At 37.0% G+C, this 11,343-nt stretch overlaps 1 protein-coding gene across 8 annotated transcripts in view; it reads left to right on the forward strand.

The window, feature by feature from the left end:
• ZNF292 (zinc finger protein 292) overlaps window positions 1-9,911 on the forward strand; it is a 208,738-nt gene extending 198,827 nt beyond the window's left edge. For all 8 annotated transcript variants that reach the window (XM_079938618.1, XM_079938617.1, XM_079938616.1 and 5 more), the window contains one exon: window positions 571-9,911. In XM_079938618.1, coding sequence (XP_079794744.1) covers window positions 571-7,716 — 7,146 coding nt within the window. In that variant the 3' untranslated portion in view covers window positions 7,717-9,911. The remainder of the gene's footprint in view (window positions 1-570) is intronic.
• The last annotated feature ends 1,432 nt before the right edge of the window (window positions 9,912-11,343 follow it).

Raw genomic sequence — 11,343 nt, forward strand, 5'->3', positions numbered from 1 at the left:
TTATTCTCTTAAATGTGAAAATCTCCTTTCATTACTAACGAGTTAGGAATTATGGGGACATTCTCAGTTTTGTAATTGGACTAAGGGTTTTGTTTCAGAAGGATTGTAAATATAAACTTAGGAAATGAAATTTGTGATAAATTTAATGACATTTATTGATCACTTAATGTGTGCCAGACATAATACTAAACTATACCAACTACTTTAGATACACAATATCTATTAATGCTCACAGCAGTTTCATGAAGTTTGTGTTGTTTTCATCTCTCTTTTATATTGTGATATGAAAGGTCAGAGAAGTTAAATAATGTCCAAGTTTGCCTAGCCGTTAGATGATTTTATACTCATGTCTTAGCTCCCAACGTTTATGCTTTTTCTGCTATTCTCTACAGCTCATTACACACATAGACACACACACACACACAGCTACAATGCTTTGGAAGGGGGTATCTGCATATATTGGCTATTGCAAAATTTGAGAAAAGCAAACATCAGTTTTAAAATTACTAAATTCACAAATCTGTTGATGAGTGTAAATTAAGATAACGTTTCTTACTTGCTTTTTCACAGACTGAAGGGGCTGGACTTGCCACTTGTATAGAACTATGTGTAAAAGCTCTTCGCCTGGAATCTACAGAAAATACTGAAGTGAAAATATCTATTTGCAAGACCATTTCATGCTTGTTGCCTGATGATCTGGAAGTTAAACGTGCTTGTCAACTGAGTGAATTTCTTATTGAGCCTACGGTAGATGCATATTATGCTGTGGAAATGTTGTATAACCAACCAGACCAGAAATATGATGAAGAGAATCTTCCAATACCAAATTCTCTACGCTGTGAGCTCTTACTTGTATTGAAAACTCAGTGGCCCTTTGATCCAGAATTCTGGGATTGGAAAACCTTAAAACGACAATGTCTTGCATTAATGGGAGAAGAAGCATCCATTGTGTCTTCAATAGATGAACTAAATGACAGTGAGGTTTATGAGAAAGTAGCAGACTATCAGGAAGAGAGTAAAGAAACTTCCATGAATGGTGGAATTGGTGCTAATTCTGGCCTTCTTAGAGACATTTGTGATGAAAAGCAGAAAAAGAGAGAGATAAAACAATTAAGAGAGAGGGGATTTATATCTGCTAGGTTCAGGAACTGGCAAGCCTACATGCAGTATTGTGTGCTATGTGACAAAGAATTCCTTGGTCATCGAATAGTACGACATGCTCAAAAACATTACAAAGATGGGATTTACAGTTGCCCCATATGTGCAAAGAACTTTAATTCTAAAGAAACTTTTGTCCCTCATGTCACATTGCATGTTAAACAATCTAGTAAAGAGAGACTAGCAGCTATGAAACCATTAAGGAGGTTGGGAAGGCCTCCTAAGATCACAACTACCAACGAGAATCAGAAGACTAATGCTGTGGCCAAGCAGGAACAGCGGCCTATCAAGAAGAATAGTCTCTACTCAACAGACTTCATAGTGTTTAATGATAATGATGGTTCAGATGATGAAACTGATGACAAAGACAAATCTTATGAGCCAGAGGTGATCCCAGTCCAGAAACCAGTACCTGTTAATGAATTCAATTGCCCTGTAACTTTTTGTAAAAAGGGCTTTAAGTACTTTAAAAATTTAATTGCTCATGTAAAGGGACATAAGGATAATGAAGATGCCAAGCGCTTTCTTGAAATGCAAAGCAAAAAAGTTATTTGCCAGTACTGTAGACGGCATTTTGTAAGTGTTACTCATCTCAATGATCACTTACAAATGCACTGTGGCAGTAAACCATATATCTGTATACAAATGAAATGTAAGGCCGGTTTTAATAGTTACGCAGAGCTCTTAACCCACCGAAAGGAACATCAAGTCTTTAGAGCAAAGTGCATGTTTCCTAAATGTGGCAGAATTTTTTCAGAAGCTTATTTACTATATGATCATGAAGCACAACATTATAATACCTATACTTGTAAGTTCACAGGTTGTGGTAAAGTTTATCGTTCTCAGAGTGAACTAGAAAAGCATCTGGATGATCACAGTACTCCTGAAAAAGTGCTGCCTCCTGAAGACCAACTTAATTCTTCTGGAGATTCTGTTCAGCCTTCCAGAGTGAATCAGAACGCAGAAGGGAACACTAAGAAAGAAGGATCTGTGCTTCCTTCAGAAAATAACATGGAAAACACCTTCCCAGCAGATAGAAGTGGTGCTTGGGATAAAAGCAAGGCAGAATCACCTGTGACCAAACAAGACCAGATTTCTGCTTCAGAGCTCAAGCAAGCTGATGGACCATTGCCAAATGGTTTGGAAAACCCTGCCCCTGTTCCTCTGCTTCAGGCCAGTGAGGTAGCTGTGTCCATTAAGGTATCCCTCAATCAGGGGATCGAGGATAACTTTGGAAAGCAAGAAAACTCAGCTGTGCAAGGCACTGGTGAATCACTGGTCACAAACTTACATACACCAGTTGAAGATCCTTGTAATGATTTGTGTCATACAGGTTTCCAAGAGAGAAAAGAACAGGCTTGTTTTAATGAAGCCCAGATTACTCAGAATTCTTTAGTAGATTCGGAAGCCCTCAAAATAGATGACCTTACTCCACAAAACTTAGAAAGACAAGTGAACAACCTGATGACCTTTTCTGTGCAAAATCAGGCAGGATTTCAAAACAATTTACCAACTGCCAAGTTTGAATGTGGAGGTAATGTTAAAACATCGTCCAATCTTTATAATTTACCTCTGAAGACATTAGAAAGTATCACATTTGTTCCACCACAGCCCAACCTCAGTAATTCTTTAGGAACTCCATCAGTGCCTCCAAAAGCACCAGTTCAGAAATTCAGTTGCCAGGTTGAGGGATGTACTCGAACCTATAACTCTTCACAGAGTATTGGGAAACACATGAAGACAGCACACCCCGACCAGTATGCAGCATTCAAAATGCAACGCAAAAGCAAAAGGGGTCAGAAAGCTAACAACTTAAATACACCAAATAATGGAAAGTTTGTTTATTTTTTGCCATCACAGGTGAGCAGCTCTAATAATGCATTTTTTACACCACAGACCAAAGCCAATGGGAATCCTACTTGTTCTAATCAGTTGCAGCATGTCTCACCTTCCATTTTCCCAGCTCATTTAGCAAATGTGTCAGCTCCACTCTTGCCCTCAGTGGAAAGTGTCATAAATCCAAATATACCTTCTCAGGATAAAAATGAACAAGGTGGTGGTATGTTATGTTCCCAAATGGAAAATTTATCTAGTACTACCTTGCCAGCACAAATGGAAGATCTAACCAAAACAGTTCTGCCTTTGAATATCGACAGTGGCTCAGATCCTTTCCTTCCGTTACCTGCAGAAAGTAGTTCAATGTCTCTCTTCCCTTCACCAGCAGATAGTGGGACTAATTCTGTTTTTTCCCAGCTGGAAAATAACACAAATCATTTTTCCTCACAGATCGAAGGGAACACTAATTCCTCTTTTCTAAAGGGAGGTAATGGTGAGAATGCAATTTTTCCTTCACAAGTCAATGTTGGAAATGACTTCAGTGGCACCAGTGCCCAACAGTCTGCACTGGAAAAAGTGAAAAAAGACCGTGGGCAGGGCCCAAATGGGAAGGAAAGAAAACCCAAGCACAACAAAAGGGCTAAGTGGCCGGCAATTATCAGAGACGGGAAATTTATCTGCAGCAGGTGTTACAGGGCTTTCACTAACCCCAGATCTCTGGGTGGACACTTGTCTAAGCGATCTTACTGTAAACCACTGGATGGGGCAGAAATTGCTCAAGAACTTCTGCAGAGTAACGGGCAGCCTTCTCTTCTTGCCAGTATGATTCTCTCCACAAATGCAGTAAACTCGCAGCAGCCGCAGCAGCCTACCTTCAGTCCAGGAGCATGTTTTAAAGATCCATCATTCCTGCAACTTCTTGCTGCTGAAAATCGCTCCTCAGCATTTTTACCAAATACATTTCCTCGGAGTGGTGTGACTAACTTTAATACAAGTGTTAGTCAAGAGGGAAGCGAAATTATTAAACAGGCTTTGGAAACTGCCGGCATTCCCAGTACATTTGAGGGTGCCGATGTGCTCTCTCATGTTCCCCCAGGTTGTGTCTCAGACCCAGCACCAGTAAATGCAACAGTGATGCCAAATCCACCTGTGCCACCCCTGCTGCAGACTGTATGCCATGCAAACCCCCTGCTGACAGACCAGACTAGGACACCAAACTCCAAAACTTCCTCCATTGAGGAATGCAACAGTTTGCCTGTTTTTCCAGCAAATGACTTACTACTGAAGACTGTTGAAAATGGTCTGTGCTCTAGTTCATTCCCTAATTCTAGTGGGCCATCACAAAATTTTATCAGTAACAGTTCACGAGTTTCCGTTATAAGTGGTCCTCAGAACACAAGGTCTAGTCATTTAAATAAAAAGGGAAACAGTGCTTCTAAGAGAAGAAAGAAAGTTGCTCCTCCACTAATTGCCCCTAATGCTCCCCAAAACTTGGTAACAAGTGACCTAACGGCAATGGGACTTATAGCAAAGAGGATTGAGATACCAACTACTAACCTTCATTCAACTGTAATTCCTAATTGTGAACCTCAGGGTTTGGTGGAAAATCTAACACAGAAATTAAATAATGTTGACAATCAGTTGTTTATAACTGATGTGAAAGAAAACTTTAAAACCAGTCTTGAGTCCCATACAGTGTTAGCTCCCTTAACATTAAAAACTGAAAATGGTGATTCCCAAATGATGGCTTTGAATTCATGCACACCTTCAATAAATTCTGATTTGCAGATTTCTGAAGACAATGTTATACAAAACTTTGAAAAGACTCTTGAAATTATTAAAAGTGCTATGAATTCTCAAATACTTGAGGTAAAAAGTGGATCTCAGGGTATTGGTGAAACATCGCAGAATGCTCAAATAAATTATAACATTCAGCTTCCTTCAGTAAACACTGTACAAAATAACAAATTATCCGATTCTTCTCAGTTTTCTTCCTTCATAGGTGTCATGCCGACAAAAAGTAACATTCCTCAGCCTGAAATATTACATAAGGAGGATCAAGTACAGGAGATTTTAGAAGGCTTACAGAAATTAAAATTAGAAAACGACCTGTCCTCTCCAGCACCCCAGTGTGTACTGATAAATACGTCAGTGACACTGACTCCCACTCCTGTTAAACCAATTCCAAATGTCACACTTGTTCAGCCAGTTTCTGAAATGATAAGCAACATTCAGTTTAATGACAGAGTTAATAAACCCTTTGTGTGTCAAAACCAAGGCTGTAATTACAGTGCTATGACAAAAGATGCACTGTTTAAGCACTATGGTAAAATTCATCAGTACACTCCAGAGATGATTCTTGAAATTAAGAAGAATCAGTTGAAATTTGCTCCATTTAAATGTGTAGTACCTACATGTACAAAGACATTTACGAGAAATTCGAATCTCCGGGCACACTGTCAGTTGGTACATCATTTTACAACAGAAGAAATGGTAAAGTTAAAAATAAAAAGGCCTTATGGAAGAAAATCTCAGAGTGAAAATTCGTCAGCCCCACGAATTACACAAGTAAAAAGACAGCTAGCTATGACAGAGGAAAATAAAAGGGAATTCCAGCCTGCTTTAGAATTGGGTACAATGAAGGAAAATACCCTCAGTAATATAGCAGTGATCCCAGAAAAACAACTTCTAGAAAAAAAAAGTCCTGATAAAACAGAAAGTTCTTCACAAGTGATGACCGTTACTTCAGAACAATGTAATACAAATTCTCTCACAAATGTACAAACCAAAGGACGGAAAGTTAGGAGACATAAAAAAGAAAAGGAGGAGAGAAAACGCAAGAAGCCAGTTTCTCAATCTCTTGAGTTTCCCACAAGATACAGTCCCTACAGACCTTATCGATGTGTTCATCAGGGTTGCTTTGCTGCCTTTACAATACAGCAAAACTTAATTCTGCATTACCAGGCTGTACACAAATCAGATCTACCTGCATTTTCTGCAGAGGTTGAAGAGGAAAGCGAAGCTGGTAAAGACAGTGAAGAAATTGAAACTAAACAGACTGTGAAAGAATTTCGATGTCAGGTGAGTGACTGCTCTCGAATTTTCCAAGCAATTACTGGCCTAATACAACACTACATGAAACTTCACGAGATGTCTCCTGAGGAAATTGAAAGTATGACTGCTTCGGTGGATGTTGGGAAATTTCCATGTGATCAGTCAGAGTGTAAATCTTCATTTACCACATATTTGAACTATGTTGTTCATCTTGAGGCAGATCATGGAATTGGGGCAAGGGGAAGTAAAACTGAGGAAGATGGCATATACAAGTGTGACTGTGAAGGCTGTGACCGAATATATGCGACCCGGTCCAATCTCCTCCGACACATTTTTAATAAGCATAATGACAAACATAAAGCTCATCTGATTCGGCCAAGAAGATTAACACCTGGTCAGGAAAACATATCAAGCAAGGCAAACCAAGATAAGACAAAGTCTAAACACCGGGGGACAAAATACAGATCTGGAAGGGAAGGAACCAAAATGCCTAAGACCAAACGAAAGAAAAAAAATAATTTGGAAAACAAGACTGCAAAGATTGTGCAGATTGAAGAAAATAAGCCTTATTCTCTGAAACGTGGGAAGCATGTATATTCTATAAAGGCTAGAAATGATGCCTTATCTGAGTGTACGAGCAGATTTGTCACCCAGTATCCATGTATGATAAAGGGGTGTACGTCAGTCGTTACAAGCGAAAGCAATATAATTAGACATTATAAATGCCATAAATTATCTAAGGCATTTACATCACAACACCGCAATCTCCTCATTGTCTTCAAACGGTGTTGCAACTCACAATTAAAGGAAACTTCTGAGCAAGAAGTTGAAAAGAGTGATGTGAAAGATTCTGACACGGGTATATCAGAGAGCAGTGATAACTCAAGAACAACTGTAGTTCCACAGAAGGAAGTTGAAAAAAATGAAAAAGATGAAGTGGATGAGCTAACAGAATTATTTATTACCAAATTAATAAATGAAGACAACGCAAGTGTGGAGACCCAAGCTCAGACCTCTTCAAATGTTAGTAAAGACTTTCAGGAAGATAACCCCTGCCAGTCAGAAAAACAAAAAGCAAGTAATTTGAAGAGAGTTAATAAAGAAAAAAATGTCTCCCAAAATAAAAAGAGGAAAGTTGAAAAAGCCGAACCAGCACCGGCAGTTGAGTTCAGTAGTATGCACAAGGAAGAAGAAACCGCTGTTGCAATACAAACCACTGAGGAGCATCCTGCCTCTTTTGACTGGAGCTCATTTAAACCAATGGGATTCGAAGTATCATTTCTGAAGTTTCTTGAGGAGTCTGCAGTGAAGCAGAAGAAAAATACTGACAAAGACCATCCAAATAGTGGGAATAAAAAAGGATCCCATTCAAATGCAAGAAAAAATGTTGACAAGACTGCTGTGACTAGTGGAAATCATATATGTTCTTGTAAAGAAAGTGAAACCTTTGTACAGTTTGCCAATCCATCACAGCTTCAGTGCAGTGATAATGTAAAAATTGTTTTAGACAAGACTCTTAAAAATTGCACTGAGCTTGTCTTAAAGCAACTTCAGGAAATGAAACCTACCGTCAGTCTGAAAAAACTTGAAGTGCATTCAAATGATCCAGATGTGTCTGTTATGAAAGAAATCAGTATGGGCAAAGCCACGGGGAGAGGGCAGAACTGATAACTCATGTGCTATTAATACATTATTTACAGTTTTATTTTAAATAGGAAGCCATCAAGCATGCTAGAATTGTGTAACCTTTTTCTTTTTCTTTTGTTGTTGCTGACATGAATTAACCTGGCCAAAAGAGAAAAAAAAGAAAAGGAAAAAAAATGAACATGACATTTGTCATGTAAAACTTTTTTTTATCCCTATGGGACTTGAGTAACAGAATCAATATTTCAGTTACTGTAAATAGTCGAGCTAAACCTCAAATTTCTATCAGCCAGTTGCCCTTTCCATGAACTAAACTGAATTATCTGTGTGATTGATATGTTTCACCGGGTCACTGCTCATGTGTAACAGTACTCTGTAGATACCTTTTTTGTATATATTTATTATTGTAAATCATTTGCTGCCACCAGCAGTGTGTAAGTCTAAACTATTAAATGACACATTTATATTTGGAATTTTAATTTTTAACTAAGTGATCAAGTTTTTAAAACTGTTCTTTTATTGTTTTAAATTAAGAATTTTTTTAACTAAAACTAGAAACTCTGCCATAGTTCATTGATTTTTACATAAAACATTTATTTACAAGACTATCTCAAAAAATTACTTTTCACAAAGTAGGCACGTTATATCAACACCTTGCTCTGCTTTGTAAATTTACCCTCCAGGATTTTTTGGGTGGTACTCATGTGAAATTAAAGCAGATTCTTTAGCAATTTCCTATAGCTGCAGTTTTCTTTTCAGTGCTTCTAATTGGATATAGTTACTATGATTCCATGAAATATAATGGAAATGTGAATAAAGAATTTACTACATCAAAGATTTTAAACATTTGGTATTTAAAAAAAAAATCCTTTGTGAATGTGATAGAAACTAGTAGTGTGGAGCAGTGTAAATATTTGAGGTGGTGATTTGTGAAGTAGCCCAGTATTGCCTTAAATAAAATCACATTTCATTTCTTGTTTTATACATGTGATCTTATAAAGGTTTTGGGGTTTTATTTGTTCGTTTTTTTCCCCCCATTTTCTGAGATTTATAGATTGGTGTATAGCTTTAAACTGTATAAACTTTTGTGGAAAGATTTTTTTAAACATTTTTATAAATCTAAAAATTGGTATCATCAAAGTGAGCCCATCTTGTGTTTATAAAATGCAAGAGTCCTTAAACATTTATAATTACATAGATGAAACACTTTCTATAAGGAAGTTGGATGTTTTGATTTTACTGTTTATAGATGTTAGATTGTACAGATTTGTCTGTATTTTCCCACCATATCTAATGATACTTTTTTCATTAGGTTGGTCTTCCAGAGCAGTATTAGTTGTTACAATTGATTATTTTGGTTATTCAGTATATAGTTAGCTCTTATAGATTAGCTTTATTCACCATATTTATACTGTGGATTTACGGCCAGAGATAGAGGTTATTTCAGGAGAGTTTATTACCTTCCTTTGAATTCCAATTAAAATCAGTACTGGAAACAAAAGAAAACATCCTTTCAAATTTACTTTTGTTTCTGTTTGCCATAAATAGTAGCATTGATTTTTGACTTTGTTATAAACCAGTTGCGTTCACAATATTATTAGCCTGAGATATTGATGATATTGTGATATGAAATTGTGTATATTCCCTGTGCAACATCAGACTTGCAGGAAAAATGAAGCACTTAACATTAACTGAAATTGCTGGTACTCTGAATAAATAAGCATGGTCAAGGAGTGAATTATTTTCTTTTGGAAAATATTTTTTTAAGTTTTATTATTAAAGTATTATAGTTTTATTTTTAGGGCCGAATGGGTTATATTGAATAGTTGGTTTCACCTCCTTAAGGTTTATTACCAATATGCATAAAACTTGACACATTAAAATCCCTATCCTTTGGTAAGCCCACTGTTATTTATTAAAATAAAAGTTGTTCTTATGGGTGATTAATACATGTTTTTTTCTAAATTAATAATAACTTTGAGTCATTTTAATATTAAATTTTTGTTAACAACTGAATGTTTCCGTACAGTTTTCTTAGAAGTTGACCTAGATCTTAAAAGGTAGGCATTTGGCAAACTGCCCTGTATAGTACAGCAGTAAGTAGGTTTATTTCTGATGAATGTAGTGATGAGCCTGTTAAGGGAAAATGCCAGTGTACTGGGGCTTTTCTTTTGCTCATTAGCTTAAGAAAATTAACCACTAGAACTTCTGTAATTGTTCTCCTACATGTTGGGGGTGGGGTGGGGCGGGCAGTTTGCCAACATTGAGTTAATTTTTTTTATATTCCAGGTACTGTATGCTAAAAGTAATTATGGAATAGTGGGCTTTTTAGCATGGAACAGAAAAATCAAATTATGGTATAAAATAATGAATTTATAGAACAACAGCATGTTGGTAAAATTTGATACAGAATGTAATGCCTAAGTATTAAAAAAGTATCAAAAAGTATATATTTTTCATGGTATAATTTTCCTCAATCTCTTGTCTTTGAGATATTTTCTTCCTACAGTGTAAAGTTGCTTAAGTTTTCATTTGAAAAATGGATTTTTTTCCCTCTTCTAAATTCAGAGAATTTGAATCTTACAGATCAGAACATGTTATTCAGAATACATCATTAAGTGAAATGTAACAGTTTGAGAAATTTTCAGCAATGTTAAATTCAGCATAATTAATTATTTTAAATGGCTGGACAGAGTTTTACAAAGGCAAATTTTGATCATCAGGTAAGCAAACAGTTGCTATAGTTATTAAGATAAAAGTACATGAAAGCTAGAGACATCGAGAGAATGCTCTGTTTTTCAGGGAAAAAGAGGTAGGTGGTTATGAGTGTTTCTAGAAAGATGGGTCTTGAAAGATCAGTGAGTGGTCGGCGGCTGCTCAGAGGGGAAAGGGGAATTCTAGGCAGGAGATAAGAAGCGGCATAGTGCGTTTGCAGTATTGCAGGTGGTCTGTGTGGAAAGATAGGGGGTTGGAGAAGCTGAAGCTGAGGAGGCTGATGGGCCAGGTCGTGAAGGTTCTTGTTTGCCACATTTAGTCTTTATCGTGTTTTGTTTTTCAAGTGGTTACTGAATGCATTTCAGTTGAACCGTTTGATCAGGTACCGATTTTAGAAAGATAATTGGCACTGTATAGAGGATAGGTTGGATAAGTTGGAGGTTAAGAGCAGGGAGACTTGAAGTAGTCCGTGAAAAAATTGATGGGCGCCAGAAAAAAGAATGTTACTGGAGTTGAGAAAGAGAGTAATGAATGTGAGAGGTGTCAAGAAGTGGAGCAGTAAGGCAGCCTTTTTCAAAATGTTTAGTGTAGTGTGCTAGCAGTGGGTGGGAAGGTGATGGCAGTGATGAAAGCCGTTTTCTAAACTGCGTGCTGTAGCTCCCCTTAACGAATCCAGTGTACATCAGCATATTGAAGACTGAGAGGTTCTGCTATACAGAAAAGATGTTAACTGTTAAAGTGGGAATTTTTCAGACTTAAATGACCGTGAACATTAAAAAAAAATTTTTTAATGTTAATATTTAGGTATATCCCACTAAGTTAGTGATTTAAGGAACATGTTTTGGGAAACAGCCATCTAATATGTCATTCATTCAGCCAGGGCTCGTAATCAGCAGGTGTGCACCAGTGCACCTGTACCAGCTGTTTACACGTGGT

The sequence above is a fragment of the Stenella coeruleoalba genome (genome assembly GCF_951394435.1).
Source record: "Stenella coeruleoalba genome assembly, chromosome: 12".
NCBI lineage: Eukaryota > Metazoa > Chordata > Mammalia > Artiodactyla > Delphinidae > Stenella > Stenella coeruleoalba.